Genomic DNA, 22,086 nt, shown 5'->3' with positions numbered 1-22,086 from the left:
TTGGGGAGCTGGAGGGAAGCAGGACGTTCCTGGGAGGCGGGTGGCTGCCAAAGGCGACGGGAGGATGCAGCCTCTGGGATCCGGCCTCCGCTCCGCGCCCACCGCCTCGCGAGGACCGCAGGCTCCAAAGGCTCCAGATACCTCCTCATTGCCAAAGAAGGCGGCTTCTTCTCATTGTCCTCCCCGGCCCCTCCCAGGCGGCTGTTTCATTCGCACCTTCCACACGGCCGCTCCTTTGTCTCCCTCACTGATTCTTCCTATTTTTGCCCCCTCTCTGGAGGACCGGACCCTGTTTCCCCTCATTATCCACCCCCCCCCCCACGGAGCACGGAGCGCTCCCCCAACACCCCAACTCCCGAGTGCCCCCTGTGGGCCAGCCCTCTCTCTGGAGCTCCAACTGTCCAGTACAGGCTACCTCCTGAACATATCCTCTGGGAACATCTCACAGGCCCCTCACACTCAAATATTCAACATCAACACATCTTTTGTCTTTATCAAAGGCATCAGCAAACGTCTAATCCCCAATCTGGAAACTTCAAAGTTGCCTTGACTCTTTGCTCTCCTTCACTTCCTCTGTCAAATCTGTCATGAAGGCCTGTCAATTCTCCCTCTGTAATTCTCTCACATTTATCCACTCCCTCCTTGTGCTGAGCCCCAGCTTACTTCCCCCTTCCCTGGTCATTCTCCAGACCCCTACTCCAACTCAATCCCTTTATTCCATCTCCATCCTGCCTCTAGCACTGACTTTCTAAGACATCTAGCTGGTCATGTTAACTCCTCCTCAAAACCCTTGCTTGGTTCCCAGTGCTCTCAGGATAAAGGCCAAGTTTCTCAGCCTGGCATCTGAGGTTTCTCATGATCGACCCTGGCTGACCTCTCCACCCTCTGCTCCAGGTGGAGCAGGGTCTAGTCCCTAAGCACATGCTAGTCGTTTCCTCCTCCTTGACTTGGTATAGTCTGTTTCCCTTCCTAGGCTGACTTCCCTTTGTCTTCCTTTTCTCTGCCCATCCCAAATCCTGGCCCAGCCTTCCTAGGCCAATTCAACACACACCTGCCCCCACCCACCAGGGACAGGGTAGGCAGGAGGGGTAACTGGATTCTGGGCGGAGCATGCCTGGCTGTCTCTCCCCTCCCTAACTTGCCACCTGTCCCAACACCTCATCCCCCTGCTCAGGCCCATCTCCTTTCTCCTACTGGATCACATTTTCCTCAAGAACAGGCCGAAGTCCTATTCACCTCAGCTCCAGGCCCCAGCCTTTGGGCAGCCTCACCAGATACAAGTGAGAAATGTTGAGGTAGGAAAGTAGGAAGGAGACACAGGTGAGCGTGGAAACGAGACAGGGCACTTCAGAGCTCAGTCCAGGACACACTGGAGCAAGCCCTCAGTAAGAGGCTGCAGGTGGATGTGAGGACACAGGTGGTGCAGGCCTTACCGATCTGCTGTGGGAATTCTCCTCCCCTGTAGGGAAAAGACTGAAGCTGTGGAGCGTGAAACAGCCCACTGCTCTCCAGGGGGAAGGCTGGTTATTGGCAGAACACGGGTTTCACGGAGGGTTGGCCCGAAAACTCCTGGGTGACTCCCTCTGGCTGGGCGCCAGGATGTCTACATCTGGATCTTGGCAACAAGATCTCAGCAGGGAGGTGGGGGAAGGCATCAGAGGGAACCATCTCACAGTGCTTCTCCTTCTCCTCCTCAGCCAGAAGCTGCCAACTGTGGCTCCAAGGACAATGGCTAGAGGAGCCCCATGTCCTTGGCAGGGGCCTGGCATACTTCCCTGTATTTCCACATTAAGCACAGACCCCACCACACCATGGGTGACAAGGCCTTTGCTGAAAGGAACAAAGGCCACCACTGCCTCCAGAATGGCTTCTTCCACATCTCAGGAAGGTGGCTTTGGGGATGCAGAAACTGAGGGCTGAGGCATTGTGGGCCTACTTCAGGTTCCAGGATCAGCCAGAGCTGCCCTATGGGGGAAGGGGTGACCTCAGGTGGGGGCAGTGAGCTCCCCGTTCCTGCTAGGCAGGGGGGGTGAAGTGGTGGAACAGATGGCAAGTTCAGGGAGGGGAGAGGCAGCCCCTCAGCTCAGAATCCTAGCATTCTACCTACACTGCCCCATGGATGGGGTGGTAGTGCTGAACTGGCCCAGGGAAGATGGGCAGACTTAGGGTGGGCACAGAAAAGAGGAGAGGGATGTCAGCCTAGGATGGGCCTGGACCAGACACTTGGAAGTGCCTTCTGCCTAAGGTCGAGGTCATCTCCTGGGATACGGATCAGGCAGCATAAGGTGCTAGAGCCAGTAGAGTCCAATCCCTCATTGTACAGATGGGGAAACAGGTGAAAGAGGACAGAAACACACCCAGGTCGCACAGTGAGTAAAGGGCAGGGCTGGGCCTATGACCAAGGACTCCTGGTCACTGCCCCACTGGACTAGCTCCTCCTCTTGTAATCTTTCACCTCTTCTCCTCCTCCTCCCCTCCTCTAGCTGGACAGAGGGCTGGGAGGGAAATCTGCAGATACAGCTTGTAACCCTGGGAAGGGATCCCCAGGAATGTGTAATTTCAGCAGGGACAGGTCAGAAGTGACTCTGTGGCTTCCAACTCTGGGGAAGGTTTTACTCTCCTTGGCGCCCTGGCCCAGCTCCCTCACCTCCACCACCCTCCAATCCAGCACACTAGGATCCTCCTTACCAGGAGGCCCGAGCCACCCACTCAGCCCTAATCTACCTCTTCCCCCTTAACTCCCTGCACCTGAGTGGGGGGGGGGCAGGAGGGGGTGTGACTCAGTGGGATAAAGGCAGCTGCTATATTTGAATGATTACATAAGCCAGCAGGGAAGCAGCTGCAACGTGACTCCATCAAGGTCGGGAGAGAAGTTGCGTCTGGGCCCAGGAGGGAGGATCTCCTCCCTCCATCCTGAGGCTCCAGCCTGGGTTTAGACAGGACTCTAAAAGAACCTGGAGATTGCGAACTAGTTTATGCATTGCCGTACCGCAAGGGAGGTTTTCCCTAGGACTAAGCATGCTGTTCCCTCTCCATCACCTTAGAAAAGAAACCTCCTGACTTCTGGAAACCCTAAGGCCAGACCTAGACTAAGCCCCAGATCTTCCCCCAGGAACTCTCTCCAGAAGGAAAGACAGAACGGAAAACACAGTTTGTCACTGATTTAGAAGAGTGCCTGCTGGGGAGGGAACCAGGCATAAAGCCTTGGCTTGCCCGCGCCGGCTGGGGAAGACCTGTATTCCTGTTCCAGCTCTACCATTTACTAGTCACCTGACACTGGCAAGTCTATGCCTCAGTTTCTTCACGGATAAAATGAGAACAAAAAGTAACTTTTTTATAGGGTTTGTTACAAGGATTAAATAAAATGACACATGCAAAACCTTAGCCCAGCAGGTGGTGGGTGCTTCATTAGGGCTTATCAGCATCGTCATCTGCATCGTCATTACTGCCAACACTAAGGACTGGCTAGAGACCTCCCAGGTGGCTGAAGTGACCCCTTCACCCCACTGACAGCTGATCTGAGTGGAAGGTGGGAGGCCAGAGGAGAGAACTGAGATCTAAGAGTCAGGAGCTTGGCCAGACGTGCTGTGTGCCCCTGGGCAAACCCCTGCCCTCTCTGGCCCTCAGTCTATAAGTGAGCCCTCAGGGTCCCCAGCTCTGGAGTTCATGTTTGCAAAAAGATTTTACCCCACTGGGATTAGTGACCTGTGGTAGTGGAAGCTGCAGGAGAGCTGGTCAGGATGGGGGTGATCTGGGGGTGGTATGAGCCGGAGGTGGGCACGGCAGGCAGTGCTGGGCACCAGCACAAGGCCCACCTCCTCAGGGCCTCTTGGCAGCTCCTCCTAGGGGGCTCTGGGGGCCCCCGGAGGAGGAAGGCTATGCCCACCGGGCTTTGTTGCCATGACGCTGGTCTCCATGGTGTTAGGCACACAGCGCTCCCCTCACCCAGGAGGAGGGACTGGAAGTGACAGAAGCTGAGGAGGCTCAGGCCCTGGGCCCCCCTGGCCTGTCCCTCTGTCTCCATCAGTGCCTGTGAGGTCCCCATCCTGTGCCCCTCAGGAGGGAGGGCAGGGAGACAGGACAGCTTCCACCTCAGAGGGTCAAAAGAGTGACACAGAGAGGACTCAGAGTGACTGAGGTGAAGGGAGAGACATGCAGGAGTGCAGAGGAGTGGCAGAGAGAAGGGAAGGGTAGGGAGAGCTGGGGAGACGCAGAAGGGGGAAGGGCGGGGTGGTGGGGAAGAACACACTGTAGTCACGAAGGGGGAAGGGCCTCCCAAGCTGACAAGTGGTGGGAGGCACCATCCAGCCCATCTCTTTGGTCTCAGTGTTTTGAGGTGGGTGGTGGTGGGAAGACAGAGTGGAGGAGGAGGAGCGGGAGGGAGGGGGCCAATTTTCCTAGAGAGCTTTGTGTGCAGGGGCGTTCATACACGTGCAGCGTGTGTGTGTGTGTGTGTGGAAGTTCAGGAGAAAGTGTGCAGGCACCACGTGTGTGCAGGGCATGAGTGTGTGTGTGGCATGTGTGTGCCTGTGCCACTGTGTCTCCAGGGTGATAAATACAGCAGTAGGAGCTGTAACCATGGCAGAGAAAATGCGGAAATTTCCACAGGCTGGAAGTGGCATGGGAGAGGGGAATACGCTGGGGTTGAACCAGCTTGGTCTGACCAGGGAACCCTGTCCCTCACAGCTCTTCTCTGGGCCAGTCTCTAGCTGTATGCAAGTGGCCAGGGCACACACATGTGCACGCACGTGTGCACACACACACACACCCTAAGTGCACCCTAAGTTCTTCTGGATGAAAGAACAATCCAGAAGAGCTTCCTGAAGGAGGGGTCATATTGGAAGAGAGGTTGGGAGGTTCATGCCAGCTATCCTTCTATGTATATGACAGACAGACAAACATACCCCAGATCAAAGTCTGGGTCACTCAGGTCACAGAGCTGACTAAAGGAAGCTGGCTGGGGAAGACCCCAACACCAGAGGCATGGGGGACAGGTCCTGGAGTGACAGTGGTGCACTAAGCTCCAACCACAACAGGCTGCTCGCTGCAGGGCCACATCACCTTGCCTGTGGCTCATGCCATTCCCTCTCCCAGAAGTATTTCCCTCTCAACTCCACCTGCAGAAACACTGCTTGTCCTTCCAGGCTCACCTCCTCTTCAGAGTCTTTCTTGATCAATTACCCCAACCAGAAGAGCTCCTCCTTCCCCCACGCCACTTATTCATCTGCTCTGGCTCATTGTTCAGTGACGCCCTGAACACACTGTAGGTGTTCAAGAAATGCTTGTTGAATGAAAATATATTGGGCCTGGAAAGGACCCTGGATGCCATGAAGCCTCCCCAGACATATTTGGGAAGGGGTTATCGAGGGACAGTGCTAGGTACTTCACACTTATTAGCTCATTTAATCCTCCCATTAGTGGGTGCTATTAATATCTCCAAAGTACAAAAGAGAACACTGAGGATCAGAGACCTCAGGAACTCAGCCAAATCTAGTTTGTAGATGGGAGTGTCGGCATCTGCCCAGTTGGCATCCACACCCCTGCTTTTCAAAAACAACCAGTTGTGGGCAGGGGGCTTAGGAGCCATGAGAGTATGGGGCCAGGAAAGGTCTCAGCTCCAGGCCCCCCTTCCAATCCCCGGGCTCAGGGGGAAGCGGAGAGGAGGCAGGGCCTATCTTCCCTTCCCCGGCCCCATCGATTTCTTGTGGAGCCCAGGGGTCTCCTGAGGCCCAGCCCTCGAGGGCTGGATGGCTGCTGAATGCTTTGCAGGGTAGGCAGGTTGAGCAGGAAGGAAGCGGAAGAGAGACAGACACCCCACCCCACCTCCCAGCCCCCACTCCCCACCCGGCTCAGCCTCCTCTCCATCCACAATGCCTTCACCCCCAAGCTCTGACTTGCCATAGCCTTCTATCCCAGGCCTCCCCATGCTCCCCTGACATTAGGCCCTGACTTGGGTTGACCCTGGAAGCCCTGTCCTCCTCCCCCAACACTTCAACCCACCCTCACCCCAACTTGCACCCCCTCCTTACCATGTACAGCTGGAAAGGCTTCCAGTCTTCAGGGCCAACTCAGGGGCACCTCCTCCTCCAGGAAGCCTCCTCCCTCTCCAAGAGCTGCTGCCCACACCTCGGCACGTCTGGCTCCAGGTTCTCTATCCATCCCCCTCAAACCAACCTCAAATAATATGTGAACAAACCACCCAGGGTCCCAAGAGACCCCATATCTACAAATCTTTGTGACAAAGACCAGCAGAGCCTCCTGCCCTAATCCACTCAACACTGTTGTCTTTACCATAATTCATTAAGGTTGAGGCCCCAAAGACTCCTGTTGGGATGTCATCCCTGATCCCCAGGAAAAGCACTTTAAGCATCATTAACTCTTGACAGTTCAGATCCCCTTCCCCAGGGGACAAATGGGGCCACTTATGAGAGGAGACAGCAGAGTTGGAATCAGGAAGGGAGTGGAGGAAGGAGAACACCCCAAAATGGGGCAGTGGAAATGGACCTCAACCCTGATTCAGAAGAGCTGTGTGACCTTGGGCAAGTCACTTCCCTTCTCTGGCCTTTCTTCCTCTGCCAGGAGACAGTACATAGAGTACACAGGCACTGACCCACAAAGGCCTTTCCTCTCTCCTTTGGGTTCCAACGGCCTGGGAGTCCAAAGCACTTCTTGTATTGTGCTGCCTTCCAGAGTATCACCAGCCCTGGGGTCAAAGGCAGGGAGGGCCAGGTCTCACCCCACACTCCAACAGAAGACGTGGGGCCCTCCAGAACCTGTTCTGGGACCCAGTAATGTTGAGTTGTCCGTGGCTGCCCCCTGGTGGCCCAATGCAGTCATTGCAGCCTGTCCCTGAGCTGGGGCAAGTGACACTTGGCAGCCTAGCGGGGGGGCGCCTCCAGTCTCACCCACCCCCTCTCCGGGCCTCAGGGTTAGCTGGTCAGTCCAAGGTCAGATCCAGGGAAGAATTCCAGCCCCTGAGCACTTGAACAAGGGTTTTCTCCTGGCTGCAGGTGGAATGGTCAGCCTGGCCTGGAGCAGCCCACCTAGGGCAGGACAAAAGTGGGAGACTCGGGGGGGCTTAGTCCAAGACTGTGAAGCCGGCCAGAGAACCCATTCCAGTCTGGCATCTACCTCCCCTTCCCGAGAGACAGGAACAAGGAACCTGGAGTCCAGGCACCAAGACCGCCACCTGCATCCAGGCCTCCCCACTGAACTGGATCAGTGAGAAGTCATGGGACCCACCCCCCACCCACTTTGCCCAGCTCCAGTGGCTGAGGCTGAGGCTGGGAGGTCAGCCTGTCTGCCCGCTGGGCCCCTGGAGAGAGGCTGGTAATGAGGCTCTAGGCAGAGGCAGAATGTGGTATCTGGCACCTTCCCAGCGAGTCCCAAATTCGTCTCTGAACGGCTCGTTATCGCTCCCCACTTGCCAGGGTCTTGTCTTCTTGGAGATGGCCAGGCAGTGGCCAGTGAGGGCAGCTTCCTGGTCCAAGGCAGGGCACCTCTGAAGGGGTGTGCACAGGAGCCAAGGGTAACCTGAGGACCTTCTTCCTAATTTAATAAAGCTCCTGTCACTCCCTCTGTGACCTTGTGTCTCTAGAAGGGCTGATGACGAGCTACCCTGAGTCACTCATGTGCCACACAACCAGCTCCTGGCTCAGAATCAGACTGCAGCAGGGAGAGGGACTCAGTCTAGCTGGGGTCTGTCCTGGTCAGAGTCAGGACCACCAATCCCCACGCCAGCTGCACAGGAGTACAATGAGGACAGCTTGGAGCCAGCCTGGGGCTCTGTCTGGGGCAGGGGGAGAGTATCTGAACAGCTGAGGGCCTGGAGACAGCAGGGTCAGGTCCCCAGCTTCAGGATCCAAGGCACTCACCTCTGGACCGCCTGTCCTCCTGTCCCCTCTTACCCTGGGACATCCGAAACCCCCAACCAATCATAGACCTCAGCACCAGGGGATAAAATATACAGATATATTTATATTATCAAAAGGTCCCCAAAGTGGGGAAGGGGCACCGGGCAGCCTAGGCCCTCCCAGTAAGCCCAGACCAGAAGGGGGGCTAAAGTCCCCCAAGTCCAGTTCTCAGCCCTGTATACATTTACCCAAGAGCTCCCTCCCCACCCCAGCTGAGTGCTCCTTTAGAGCTGTTCTGGAGTCTGTGGCAAAGGGGTGGGCTCCCTTCCAGCGGGGGCCCCAGGGCCTTGAGCCTCTGAAAGGATGGTAGTCCGCCAGAGTGCCTCACTGATGCCCATCTCTCCAACCCCTTAAACTCAGGGTGTGTGGCCCGGGTGGGGAGCAGGCCAGGCCAGGAGAGCTGAGCACCTGGACAGAGCAGGTAAGGGATTCCTCCTCAGGCAGACCCTGCTGCCTGCCCCCCCATGTCCTGGCCAGGGAACCCCAGGCTGCAGTCAGGATGAGGGGTCTGGGGATGCGGCTTCCTCATGCGCCCCCTGCTGGCTCACACCAGGCACGCAGGGCATGAGGGTGTCTGCCCACGAAGGCTTCACGGTGGCAGAGTCCCACCTGCGATCAGACGTTTCGGAGGAGCTGTGGGAAGGCACAGAAGTCCAGATTCCATGAGCACGTTGTGAAGACTCACAGGGAGCAGGGGCCAGGGGCCAGCAGAGAGGGGTCTCCCGTGAACCAGGTGAACCAAAGGGGCCTGTCAGGACTCCCACTGAGGACGGAGGGACAGGGCCGGAGGGCACTCAGAGAGGAGAAGCTGAGGTGAGTCAGGTGGAAGGCAGGCTCCAGCCAGGTCCCCAGCCGCCTGCCCACAGGAACGGAGAGCCACTCACAGAAAGGGGGTCCGCAGTAAAGGCAGCCACGCTCCGGCGCATCTCATTCTCACTGCCGCGCAGGGGGATCAGCGAAACGCTGCCCAGCCGGACCTCAGGCACCGCCCGGGACACGCGCGAGGGTTCTGAGGGCCACACCAGGCCGTCGTGCTGGGCAGCAGGGCAAAGGAGGGGTGTTGGGGCCTGGGCTCGGTTCGCTGGCCTAGACACTCAGCTCCGGATCCACCCACCCTTCCCAGAAATGCCTCCAGCTATGATCTGAGGCGAAACCCTCAGCTTTGATCTGAGCCGACATGAGAAGCAGCTGTTAGGAGAACATGACTGTATCCCCGGCAAAACCAAGCCAATTACGTTACTCAACAACCCTCACTTCCAGGTCCACAAACAAACCGCTCCAAGAACGCAGTGCCAGGAAAACAGTTCTAGAGGAACATGTCTGCTTCCTTTCACCAGGAACCAAGAAAACTCTAGAATCTGCTCTGTTTCCCTTTAGACTTTGACTACCAGGAAGCTCAGGGCTAAAAGAGCTCAGCCCAAGCCCTGGTACAGTTTTGTCTCCCTTCTCCCCAAACAATTCTGAGCTCTCATTTTAAAAACCTGTTTTGGGATTTCCTTGGTGATCCAATGGTTAAGAGTTCGTGCTCCCACTGCATGGGGCACGGGTTCGATCCCTGGTCAGGGAACTAAGATCCCGCATGCCGCAGGGCCAAAAGACAAACAAACAAACACCTATTTTAAGTCCAACCCACCCCTCTAGCCCTGCTCTGGCTTCGAGTCCTCCCCAGCCTGTTCCCACCTGGCTCACTGCAGCAGCTACCTCACTGGGCTCCTCACCTCCAGGCTCGGCCCTTCAGCCCATCCTCCCCTGCACGCCGCACCCAGAATGAACTCTCAGACTCAGACTCAACCCTGCGCACCACTCTTGCTTAAAACTCTCCCTTCAAACTGCCGACTAGGTCAAGTTCAGTTTCCTTGGCATGGCCTTCAAGACTGAGATTTTACTCCCAACTTCGTTTCCAGTGCCAACTTCTAGCATGCCTGGCTTCTCCCTTTACACCCTGTCGGGCAATCCTGCTACGCCTGTGTGCAAACTCTTCCCTCTGCCTCGAAGCCGCCCCACCCCCGCCTTTGCTTGGTGAACGCTCCCTCATCCCCAAAGATTCAGCTTCCACGATACCTCCTCCCTGCTGCCTTCCGCACCTCACCCACCACCTCCACGAGGTAGGGTCCCTGGCTTCCCTCTGTCACCACAGCACTGGGCTCTAACAGGCTCCTTCTGGGTCTGTTTTCCTTTCCACGTGGGGAGTGAGTGCCCGAGGGCAGGGGTCTGCACCCTTTGTCTCTAGCATGCCTGGCTCAGGGCTGGACCAGAGCAGGTACCAGGAAGGGTTTACGTGAGAATGAACGAACAAGTGGATTAAAAGCAACTCAACATCCTGAAGCAATCGGTGGCCTGAACAGTGAAGAAGCACTCATACCCCTTCTCTGTAATGGAGGCCTCCCGGGACCCACCCCACACCCCGCGCCTGGTACCTGCATGAAGAGGAAAGTGGCGAACCACTCCCGGAGCTCCATCTGCGTCTCACAGCACAGGTACCTACAGGGTGGGGCACAGGTCTGGATGCCGCCAGGGCCTGGCTGAGCAGGGATACCCTACCCTGTTCCCCCGCCTAGGGTCTCGGGGGCAGGGCCCAAATCTGGACAGTGAGGGGACCCAACCAAGGCGGACATGCTACCATCTCTCCTCGGCCTGGGGCCCTCACTCACCACTGCTGCTTCTCGTGTTTCTCCGTCTCGTGCACCACCGTGAAGCCCCAGCTGCAGAGAAGGGGCAGGTGGGATCACTTGACAGCCCAGAGAGGCCTCACAGCCCCGGTGAGAGCCTAGGACAGAGCCCAGAAGCCTGGGCCAGGGCTGGGGGCAGAGTTCAAGTCCTTCTGCGGGCACAGCACATCCCGGCCTCTGCCTCTTCCTCTCACAGCCCTGCCAGCCTCCCAGGGCCTTGGCTCCCCCACCCCCCAGCCCTATCCCCCGGAGAGAAGCAGGCACAGCCAGCGGGTAAAAGGCGAATGCCAGAAACCCCAGCCTAGTGATTGCAGTTAATAACAGTTAATAGTGGCTATGCATCACTTTTCAACTTTTAAAACGTACAACCATATCAATTATACTTCACTTAAAAAAAGAAGGAAAAAAAACCCATACAACCACCCTTTGGAACAGGCGTGCCATTATTTTCCCCATTCCTCAGATGTGGGAAGTGAGGCACAGAAAGGTCCCAGAGTTAGTCAGTGACTAACTGGATTTCAATCCAGGCCAATGGTTCTTAAACATGAGCAAGCATCAGAGTCCCCTAGGTGGCTTGTGACAGCACAGACTGCTGGCCCCACCCCCAGAATACATGATTTAGCAGGTCTGGGGTGGTACCCAAGAATTTGGGTTTCTAATGTGTTTCCAGGTGCTGCTGCTGCTGCTGGGCTGGGAGACCACACCCTCAGAACTATGAGCCAGCCCCTGTCAAGTTCACAGCCCTCAGCTGTGCCTCCCCCATCAGTTCTGAGCCCCGCAGGCCCTAGTTGTGGACCCACCTCCCCAGCCCCAGCTCACCAGGTGGGTGGCCGGAGTTTCTTCTTCACTCCCAGGTAGACTTTGAGACTCCTGACGGGCCACTCCTTCTCAGGCCGGTGACTCTGGGTGGGGGAGGGCAGAAGCAGCAGGAACTTCAGTCAGTCAGGGTGGGCACTGGGGCAGATCTCCCAACTGGGTGCCTCCCTCCCCCCTCTCCCCAGCCCCTCTACATCCCAGGAGCCCTCCTCCAGAAAGCCTTCCTGACAAAGCCCTCCCTGCTCACAATCTAGCTCAACAGAGCCCCCAGGCCTCTCTCCCTGCCCCAGCATCAGACAGTCAACCCTTGTCCCCAAGGCAGCTGGATGTCCACAGCAGTTGATTCCCAGTCCCTCCCTGCTGCCCCGCAAATCGAGAACTGATATGTATCAATATCATCGGCTGATCCAGATTGTCTGCAGAGGGACAAGTCTGCACATTGCACATCACCCTTTGGCACCAAACTGAATGAGTGTACAGGAGCTGAGAGCCTCGGCTGTCTGTTTGTCTCAGGTTATTTATTCTTCACCCTTCCCTGCCCCATGGAGGCTCCAGGGTTGACTGTGTGAACAGAAGGCTTGTGAGGTGAGCAGTTACTGGCTCTTTGGTTCCACAAAGTGAAGGCTAATGACTCAAGCTGAAGCAGAATGGCCGTTCGGTAGACCACAGGAAGAACTTCCCAGTGGTCTAGGGCAGGAAGCGACAGACCAATGTATTGGGGAGGGGCACCAGATCACTGACATGCTCATCTCTGGTCCCCGCCTCTGCAGATGGGTCTGGGCTTGGAAGGAGCAGGCTGGCTCAGAGGCAGGGGGATGGGAGCAATGACCTCCAGTGAAGAAGTGGGTTGGAGGTCAAGCTAATGAGCCTTCCTCCTGCTCTGGGAGCCACTTGCTTGAAACCCTGCCCCCACCAGGCACCCCTGGTGCCAACAGGGACACCAGGGTGGATGGCAGGACAGGGGGACTCACAACCGAAACTGGGGGTCAAAGATTGAGCCACCTCTACTGTTCCCCACCATTGCTCCCAGCCACCCCCAGGCATGGCTCCTCAGCAGGAACAAAAAGAGGGGACTAGGGGATGACTAGGGGATGGCCAGGGAGATGGAGAATTTCGGGAATTGGTGGACTTCCCTGCGAGGTCACAACAGGATGGGCTGCCTAGGGAATCAGTGGAGACTTCGGTGCTATCACAGGGGGTATAGTTTAAGAAGGGCTTATTAGGAACCTTTACCCTGCTTTCACCCCCAGTCCTCCTAATGACCAAGCCCCTGATGGGGGAGCCCCACATCTCCTGCACATAGCAGGACAACGGCTATGTGCCCAAGAGGGCCAGAACAAGGTGAGCCGCGGGCACAGGACGATCAGGGCTGCAGGCAGGGAGGAAACTGGGCAGAGATAAGGAAATCAGGCTGCTGATATGGGAGAAACAACGTCTAGGGAGAATACAAGAAAGAAGAGGCCTGCATGCAAACAGGGAAGACAAAAGGCTGAGAGCACTGAAGAAATCAGACTGCAGTTGGAAGAAACCAGGCAGCGGGAATGGAAAGACTGAGACAGAGGCCGTAAAAGAAGTTAGGCTGCAGGCGTGGAAAACATCCAGCTCGGAGCACGATAGGAGAAAGGATGTGGGTGGGGGAAACTGAGCTGCAGGTACAGAAGGAATCAGGCTGAGGGAATGAAAAGCAGACAGTGGGCTTGGAAGAAGTCGGGCTGTGGGTGTGAGGGGAAGAGAACTAAAAGCAAGGAGTAAAGTGAATCCAGAGTGGGCGGAGCCGGCCCAGGCGTGTGACAGGAACAGTGGTTGCAGTCAGGGCGTGGAGAGGATTAAGGGAATGGAGGCGGTCAAGCCAGGCTGTGGCTCCTTCAGAATCAGAGAAAACAACCCTCAGGCCGCTACTTCCTCAGGTACTGGTGCGTGTGGCGTGTACGTGGCAGGCTTATGATGTGAGCATGGCCAAGACAAGAAGGTTGAGGGGGACTTTGGGGGGCAAGGGGAGCGTCAGTCAATGTAATCTTCATTTCTGATCAAACAGCTCATGTTGGCAGCATCTCCGAGGTATAAGGTCACTGGCAGGGAATGAAGTTCACTCCTTGACGCTCAAAGACCTCTGCTGGAACCAAGATCTTTCTAGACTGTGCTTTTCCCAGGGGCCTCAGGGTCTTTAACCAGGGAGACTCCAGGACGAGGCTTGGGTGTTCACATAGCCTGAACTGCCAGGGACTGTCCCAATTCCAAATCTTCTGTCCTGTTGCCCCATAAGCTAGCAAATATCAGAATCACCAACACCTCAGTAGCCAAAACACACCTTCCCAGGGCTCCTGTGAGACCAGGTGCCGGCTGCCACTGGGGAGAGCACCATCTAGCCCTGCGCTGACCAGCCTTTGCTATGAGGCCTTGATTCCTATATTTCAAGGAATAAAAAGCTGAAGCTTTGAGGCTAACAAATCTGGGTTCGAGTCCCAGGCTAGAGATGGCCCTGGGCAAGTCACCTGAAGCCTGCTTTCTCACCTGTGAAAAAGGGACAATACCCCTCCACACAGGACAGTAGTGAGATTACATGTCCCAGTATGTGAAAGGCTGGGCACCAAGCCTGGTTCGATAAACATTAGATCTGCTTCTTTCTAGCTCTGCTGCCTCCTCTCCTCCATGTCAAGGGACCAGCAGCTGCTTTTCCAGGTGCCTCAGCCATTCTCCCTCCTCCCTGCCCACATTGATGGTCTGGTTCTATTCCAAGGGGCTAAGCACCCCTAGAGGGAGAGGGCCAGGGAAATAGCATCCAGAACCAAGGGAAACTGACTGGAGGGGTGGATGGGCCCAGAAGTAAGGATGTGATCACAGAGGGAGGCAAAGGAGAGAAGACGAGGCATTCCCCACAAGGGTCAGCAGGAGCCCAGGCTGCATTAATAGAGGTATAATGTGCAAAGAGAGGGAGGTGAGGGTCCTGCTCTATCTGCTGGGCTCCCACGGCAGCCAGGTCTGTCCAGACGTCCTCAGGAGACGCAAGGGGCAGAAAGGGCGGGAGACGCTGGTAGGAGCTCAGGCTGGACCCCTGGGCTTAGAAACATGTTTCTGTTGCCTGTCTCTGCAGAGCATCTATACTCTGTGGCACCCAAGGCACAGCTGGGATCCACAGGAGTGTCATGGGAGGCAGATCTCAGCTGAACCTGAACAGTGATACTCAGTATCATTCTAGGGATAGAGCAGCACCAAGGGAGGAGAGGACGAACTCCTGTCTCCCAGGGTGTGCAAACAAAGGCTGGCGACCAGCTCGGGAGGCTACTACAGCTGGGGAATACACCACAAGCCTCTGTAGTCCTGCTCTTGCGTTTCAAGATAAGGGCAGTAGCAAGGACATTCTAATAGCCCTGGAACTCTCTCCAGGGCTGGAAAGAGGGTGGTTCCAGGGGTGACAGGAGGTGAAGATCAGAGCTCTAATTCAAACCTAGGGGCTTCCATTAACTGGCTCCACAGCCTCCACCCTGAATCTTTTGGAAAAGTCTAGAGCATCGCACTGATGGGGGACCTTATCTTGGGGGAAGGACTCTGGCGTAGGGTTGGGGATGAAGAGAAGGAGCCTAGGCCACAAGCCCTAGGGTGGAGGCCGGGAAACCATGCCTGGAGACGGCCAGGAGCTCTGGCTGTGTCCCCATGCTCCCACTAGGCTCACTTGGCCCCCAGGAGGTGTAAGGCAGCTGGCAGTTGACCCACAGCTACTCACGGTCTCAGGGGCCCCGCTCCATGGCCTCTGGCTCTGTTTGATAGAGGATCAGGGTTACGGAAGAAGGAGGCCCAGGTCCAGAGCTAGGACAGTGTGTGTAGTGGTGCATGGCGGGATGTGGCTTGTATGCTGGGGCAGCGGGGGCAGTGCTAGGACGGAGATGGCGTCTGGTCTGGGAGGATGCCCGGCATGTGGACAGCATGGGCATGGAGTGGGCCGGGATGGGGTATGGCCTATAAAGCAACAAGGCATGCACAGGCCACAACTTGGGGCTGTCACCACGTAGCATGTTCTTGTGGGTGCCATGACCAGGCACAGGTGAGCAGCACACGCCTGATGTGATGGCATCCAGGTACCAGGGCCTAGTAGGGCTCCAGGGCAAAGCCATGTGATCACCGAGAGCCACAGCAGGAGGGTCTCTGAGAGTCCACAGCTCCCCCCAACTGCTGTGCCACCCCAAGACCCCGCGATGGGGATGCTCCCATTGTTAGGCCCAGGGGGACACTTGTGCTCGGGTGTCTGAGCACACTCGGGTGCAGGTGCCCACCTCGGGGCAGGACCCAGCAGGATCACGTACCCGGACCTCCTTGTAGAGCCGCAGGCAGCTGCTGTTGAGGATGAAGTAGCGATCGTGGAAGCCACCTGAGGGCAGGCCCAGGCCCAGGAGGCTGCGGTCCTCTCGGAACTTCATCATGCCGTGCTTGGTTTCGCCCACATGGCTGGCTGGGGGAGGAGTGGAGTGGGCACAGGCTGCACCAACCCCCTGCCCACAGACACAGACACCCAGGGCAGGGTCCCAGGATGAAGGAAACTGCTCCATCCTGCCCCAGCCTCCGAAGAGGCCTGCCCGCCTGGCGCCCTCTGCCTGAGCTGTTCCTGCCTGGCGCCACCAGATCTCGCCCCAGCTCCGGATGGAGGGACCCACCACCAGGTTGCCCAACCCTGTAGGCACCACCCATCCAGGGACACCACCTACCTAGGTACAGCAGCATGGCCTCCATGGACTGGTGCTTCTTCACCACCAGGTAGCTGTCCGTGCCCAGCCCATGCAGGATGGGCAGCACCTTCTCCGCAAAGTGCAGGGGGCGCTCTGGGGAGAGGGCGCACCGTCACCAGGGCCACTTGGCCTGACAGCACTGAGGGCTGGCCCACGGACACACATCACCTACGTGCCCAAGGGCACCGTCCACTCCCTCTGCCTCCTAGCGCCACATCGCTGCCCTGACCACCTCCCACACCCAACACACATGGCCGGGACCAAACCTACTCCAACCCAACATGTCCAAAACCAAGCCGGTGATATTCCCTGTGTGTCCTCATCAGGGAAACCGGCACCACCCCCCAGGCCACCCAAGCCAGAAACAAACCCTCCTCCCTCTCAGCCTCCATGTGTCGAATCTCTCTGCTTCTGTCCATCTACTTGCAGCCACCCTGGCCCATGATCCCATCTTCTTGGACCAATACTGTGGCCTCTGAAGCAGTCTCTGCTGTGTGCTCTCATCCCCTCTCCCCACGTCTCTCTACCCAGCAGTTAAGGAGCAATCTTTTCAAGCTCCCAACCACTAACCCTTCAATGGACTTGCATTGTTGTCAGGCCCTGAGGGAGGCCTCCGCCTCTATCTCCAGCCCCATCCCGTGCCACAACCTCTCACTGCCCTTATCTTAAGCTCCTTGAAAGGATGGTGTCCCTAGCCACCACAGGGCCTTTGCCCATGCTGTTCCCACTGCCTCGAAGTACTTTCCCCTCTTCTTCACCAAGGAACCCCTACTCTTCCTTAACCTCCTAACCCAGGGACTCCAAAGCCAAAGACCCTGTTATATGCTCTGCTGACGGACTTCCCTAGTGGCGCAGTGGTTAAGAATCCACCTGCCAATGCAGGAGACACGGGTTTGATCCCTGGTCTGGGAAGATCCCACATGCCGCGGAGCAACTGAGCCCGTGCGCCACAACTACTGAGCCTGCGCTCTAGAGCCCGTGCTCCGCGAGAAAGAAAAGCCACCGCAATGAGGAGCCCGTGCACCGCAAAGAAGAGTAGCCCCCGCTCACCGCCCGCCACAACTAGAGAAAGCCCGCGCAGCAACAAAGACCCAATGCAGCAAAAATAAATAAATAAATGAATAATAAAAATTTTAAAAAAGCTCTGGTGGCATTGTGGCCCTTTCCTTCACAGCAGTTAACACTGCTGTAGTTGTGCGTTTACTGGTGTGATCATGGGACTAGTGTCTCTATTCCATACCAGACTACCCCCAAAAGGGTAGGGACTGTGTGTCTGGCTCCCCTGCCCAGTGCCTGGCACTCAACAAATAACAGTAAAACAAATGAACAGATACGCCCTCATCCTCCACTGCCACTGAGACCATCCTTCACCCTAAAATGCCTTTATCACTCCCCTTCACCACGATGGCCCCTTCACCACACCACCAGCACCACCCCACCCCACTCCTTCTGCATGCTCATCACCACCCACTACCCCCCTCACCACCAATGCTGTCACTCACAATCCCACTATCAAATTCAGCATCTCCACCCTTGCAAGCAACACCATTCTCACCGACACCTGAGAAAGCGCCATAGCCGACACCATCTACCCCTTCACAGTCCCTTCCATCAGCCACATCACCTGAACCCCTGTCAGCACATCACCACCACCATCACTGAGATCACAGCATGACAGCAACATCCATCATCTAAAACCCCCTTTGCCACCACTGTCAGCACACTGTGGGGTAGAGGAGGACAGACTGGGGCCGCCCCATTTCCTGCACCAATCCTGTGGTCACCCACCTGCCTCCTCCCTCTCGTTGACCTCGAAGCAGGTCCAATAGTCCTTCTCCCTGATGCCCACATTCCTGCGATCCAAGATCTCCAGGGTGAGCTCCTCAGCTGTCATGGATGCTGGGATCTGTGGGGACCCAGGAGGAGGAGGAGATCAGCCTACCCCATCCCCAGCCCCTGCTCTGCCACAACCCTGCTGTGTGATCCAGGGGCCAAGCCCACCCCTCTCAGGGTCCTCTGGAGTCCTGGGATGCAGGGGGGTGTCTGAGTAGTCCTGATGAGCTAGGTGGGGAGAAGGGAAAGAGACAGGCCCTGGCACCAGCCAGATACAGGTCCCAAACCAGGGCTTCCCTTAGCATGGAAGCTGTGCTCCCCTGGTCATCTGAGCCTGTACCCAGTCCAGCCTGACTCTCCCGGCCCCTTAGCTTCTAGGTCCCTGGCCCTCACCTTGACATGTTGCTCTGTCTCCGCCTTCTTTTCCTCCAGGTACACAGTGCAGATGAAGTCACCGGCATGCTGTGGGGAGACAGGGCTCAGCTGGAGGCCTGGGGAGCAGGTGCAGGCGGCTGGCCTGAGCCCCCCACCCCAGGCCCTGTCCTTCACCTGAGTCCCACTAGCAGTGCCAGCCACACGCATCTTCACAATGGCAGTGATCTCCTCCCGCTGCTTCCTCAGCTCCTCCTCATCCACCTGGGAAAGGGAGAGGGACAGGGACAGATGGTCACTGCCGCCCAGGGGCTGAGTTCTGCCTTCCACTGCCCACTGGCTGGGGACGCACACTAAACACCATCACATAGTGGCTGATGAGGTCTTCCACCACGCGGCCGGCCTTGTAGTCCTGCCCATCTGTCTGGAAGAGTGTGGGCCCAAACACAATAGCCAGGTTGTGCGTGTTCATCTGGTTCGTGTCTGAGAAGCACTGGACGCTGGACAGGGAAGGAGGGAAGCCTTGAGGAGTCAGCCCAGTACTTCCCCACCTCACCTTCCCAATTCCTGACAAGCCCATGAGTGGCCCCTGGAGAGAGGCCAGGGAAGGTCCCAGTCAGAGAGGACAAGTAGTTAAGGAGACGAGGGGACAGTCTTTCTGGCCATGTCTTGGGTCCTGGGGAGAAGTAGGGCTGGGAAACTGAGAGATCTGTCCGCCAGCTGAAACCGCCTCTATTCTCCCACCCTGCAGGAAGTAAGCTGGGAGACAAAGTGTCCAAGACCAGAGCACATCATAAGGCAACATTCAGTTCCCAGGCCCACCTGGTTCCCAGGGGAGAACAGTCAGCCAGATTGGGAATAGAAGAGTCTTTTCTACCCCAGCCCCCCAGTAGTGCCGCTTCTCACCAGTACAAGTGGCTGATAAGGGCTTTCACCGTGGCCCGGTTGACTGGGGGCAGACGCGCCAGTAGCCCTCGGTACCTGGAGACCTTCTCCTCTTCATCCTCAATCTCTGGGTGGGGGGAGATGGATCAGGTCAGGAACCCTCTTGTAACCACCTCCCCTGTCCCACCCCTCTGGCTGCCCTGCCTCTCATCCTAGGTGACACCACTCCCTGCCCCTCTCCAAGTCAAATCAGGCCAGCCATGCAGCAAAGACAAAGAATTCTCCAAGGGACCCTGGCTCTGTATAGAGTGACAATGGGAATAAGAAGAAAGGAGGGAGAAGGACTGGAGCCCACCACTGGGGCATGCCTAGTCCAAGTGCATGATGGGGAGGGGAGGGAAAACTGAGATCAGAGTGTACAAGTCAGCAGCACTGGCCTGGTCTCAGGCTGGGCACGGGCTGCAGGGCCCACCTGAGGCCTCCAGCCAGGCTAGGCGCTGGACTCGAGTAAAGAGCCCATCGGGCAGATCTCGCAGGAAGCGCTTGAGCGCCGAGGAGACGTCGTCCACGTGCTGCTCGCCCTCCTTGAGGCGCACAGAGCGAGCGTCCAGCCGCAGGCTCTCCAGCAGCCGCTGTGTCTTTGATGTCTGCCCACATTTGCGGTAGATGCCCTCAGACGTCAGGCCTGGAGAGGGGTGGGGCTGAGCTGGGGGCGGAGCCAGACGTGAGGGGCCAGGAGCATTGGTCAAGGGGAGGGCCTCACGGCTTTCAGGGAGATCCCAGGAAGGCGAGGCTTGGCCTCTGGGGCAGGAGGTAAAAGTCTCTCGAGGCGGGGAGGGGCGGGGCCTGTGCCACGGGGGCGGGGCTCACCGCACTGAGTGATGTAGTCCACACAGCGGTACACAATCACCGGGATATCCGAGTCTCCAAGCTGCTGCTCCGACAGCGTGTCCCCTGAGCTGGCCGCTGCTTTCTGGATGGCTCCCAGCCAGCCCGTGAAGTCCAGCCGCCGCTCCCCCTGGATGTACAGCGTCCTGGGCCAGGGAGTCAGTCACTTGGGAACCTACCCCTGCCCCACCCCTCCCAGGCCTGTCAGACTTTCCAGGCTTCTCAGAGCCCCTCAGGGAGGCCAGAGCTCACCTCCGTCGCTCCACCAGCACCAGCACCTGGTTCTCGCTGTCCCCTTGGACGGCTGTGGAGGGATGGGTTGAGGTGAGGCCCAGGCCTTGTTCATGGTCCACAGCCCGCTCCCTGCTGAGGCTCTCTGGGTCCACACACCCCTGGGACACACCCACCAACCCCTGGGGTGGCTGAGATGCACCCCAAGGACAGGAGAGGACATGAGAGGGCAGGTTGGCTCCTTCTGGCCAGGCTAGGGTAGAGTTCAAACTTCTGGGGAGGGGCTGGGGCCTGGGAGCCCAGGATAGGGTGCCCCGGAGATTGGGGCCCAGGTCCAGGTGTACGCACAAAGCTCCTGTAGTTTCCGAAGCTGCAGCGGCTCCTCGCAGGGCCCCTCTGGGAAGACAGCATGGAGCTCGGAGCCGATGAGGGAGAACCAGCCCTCCTGGGCCCGCTGTAGGCTCAGGCCAGCTTTGTAGGGTAGGCGCCCAAGCCTTTCAAAATCCCGGGCCAGCAGATCCTCAGCCAGGGGAGGCACGAATGCCTGGTGGGGAGGCCAGGGAAAGGGGAGATAGCCAGGGAGGCTGCATCAGCCAACAGCACTGCCCACCCTGGATACCCCAGCTCTTTGGCTTGTGGGCATGTACTTGTTTTCCACCCAACTGTCTCCTCTCTCTCCCCCAGGGCAGAACCCAGCAGTGAACTAAGTTGGGTATCATGTCCCACTTCATACTCACTCAGATATGCCCTCCTCTGGAACACCTTCCCAGACACCATTAGGGATGTCCCTTCTCTGGGGCCACATGGCACCAAGGCATTCTTGCCCTCTGTTGTAGCACCAATTACAGTTTTTGCTGTTTGGACCCCATCTGTCTCCCCTACCAGCATGGGAGCCACTGAGGAGCTGGGATCAAGACCGGTTCATCTGGATCCCCGGGGCTCTGAGGACTGACTGTCAGGAGGCTCACAGGTGACTGATCGATGAACAAGAGAATGAGAGTCACAGGCCCTCACGGCACAGGAGAGCCAGAGGGCACCTGATTCTAGTCCCCAGGGCAGAGCTCTCCTCTGCAGCCTTCCTGCCTCCTTCCTCCAGGACAAGGCGCTCCCCCTGGAGACAGCACTGTCCATCCTAGGATGGCTCTGCCTGTCATTCATTATTAAACATATATTGAGCACCTAGGGAGTGCAAGACCCACGGCCCTCCTTCCACATAGTTGAGATAGGTCTCCTGACCTCCCCCACCACCAGGGAGCTGCAGATCACATCAGGGCCTTGGCTCTGTGTCTGCTGCCCTCCATCCAGCCCCTGATCCATGCGGTGGGAAAGCTGGGATACAGGGGATTGGCCAGGAGGTCCTACCCTGGGCCCTGACAGACTCCTCCCACACCCGCCTGCTCACCCAGGCCCACCTTAGCAATGCACTTGACCCACTCACGAGCCAGCTCTGCGCTCTCCAGCCCAAACAGGTACAGCCGCTCTCCTTCTGTGTACACCTCAAAGGTGTGCTCAAAACTGTAGATACACAGGCCGGGATTCAGGCCCACTCCACCCAGCACTGCCCCCTCACCCGCCACACTGCCCTTGTGACTACCCTTCCCCTGGCCCCCTACGAGGTGGGAGAAAAGCCTTAGGCTAGGGCCTCGGGAAACCTGGTTTAGCCCCTGCACAGCCCCAGCTTGCTGTCCGACCCTGGGGAGGTCCTGCCCCTCTCTGTTTCCCTGTCTCCCCAATGGAGGGTTGGACTTTACATCAATAACA

At 57.4% G+C, this 22,086-nt stretch overlaps 1 protein-coding gene across 5 annotated transcripts in view; it reads right to left on the bottom strand.

Moving 5' to 3' along the window:
- Positions 1-7,996: 7,996 nt before the first annotated feature.
- Positions 7,997-22,086, bottom strand: part of ARAP1 (ArfGAP with RhoGAP domain, ankyrin repeat and PH domain 1) — a 63,294-nt gene continuing 49,204 nt past the window's right edge. For 2 of the 5 annotated variants that reach the window (XM_036861693.1, XM_036861695.1), the window contains 18 exons: positions 21,738-21,840; positions 20,674-20,869; positions 20,347-20,398; positions 20,077-20,240; positions 19,679-19,912; positions 19,228-19,333; positions 18,674-18,821; positions 18,499-18,585; positions 18,343-18,411; positions 17,905-18,022; positions 16,096-16,209; positions 15,697-15,842; positions 15,120-15,152; positions 11,402-11,484; positions 10,565-10,615; positions 10,331-10,394; positions 8,798-8,947; positions 7,997-8,546 (listed from right to left, as the gene is read on the bottom strand). In XM_036861693.1, the coding sequence (XP_036717588.1) occupies positions 8,529-8,546; positions 8,798-8,947; positions 10,331-10,394; positions 10,565-10,615; positions 11,402-11,484; positions 15,120-15,152; positions 15,697-15,842; positions 16,096-16,209; positions 17,905-18,022; positions 18,343-18,411; positions 18,499-18,585; positions 18,674-18,821; positions 19,228-19,333; positions 19,679-19,912; positions 20,077-20,240; positions 20,347-20,398; positions 20,674-20,869; positions 21,738-21,840 (1,936 nt within the window). In that variant the 3' untranslated portion in view covers positions 7,997-8,528. The remainder of the gene's footprint in view (positions 8,547-8,797; positions 8,948-10,330; positions 10,395-10,564; positions 10,616-11,401; positions 11,485-15,119; positions 15,153-15,696; positions 15,843-16,095; positions 16,210-17,904; positions 18,023-18,342; positions 18,412-18,498; positions 18,586-18,673; positions 18,822-19,227; positions 19,334-19,678; positions 19,913-20,076; positions 20,241-20,346; positions 20,399-20,673; positions 20,870-21,737; positions 21,841-22,086) is intronic. The other 3 variants (XM_036861692.1, XM_036861694.1, XM_036861691.1) reach the window with 2 other exon arrangements.

The sequence above is a fragment of the Balaenoptera musculus genome, chromosome 8 (genome assembly GCF_009873245.2).
Source record: "Balaenoptera musculus isolate JJ_BM4_2016_0621 chromosome 8, mBalMus1.pri.v3, whole genome shotgun sequence".
Classification (NCBI taxonomy): Eukaryota; Metazoa; Chordata; class Mammalia; order Artiodactyla; family Balaenopteridae; genus Balaenoptera; species Balaenoptera musculus.
The sequence above is the reverse complement of the archived record's forward strand: the minus strand, read 5'-3'. Positions and strand labels throughout refer to the sequence as shown.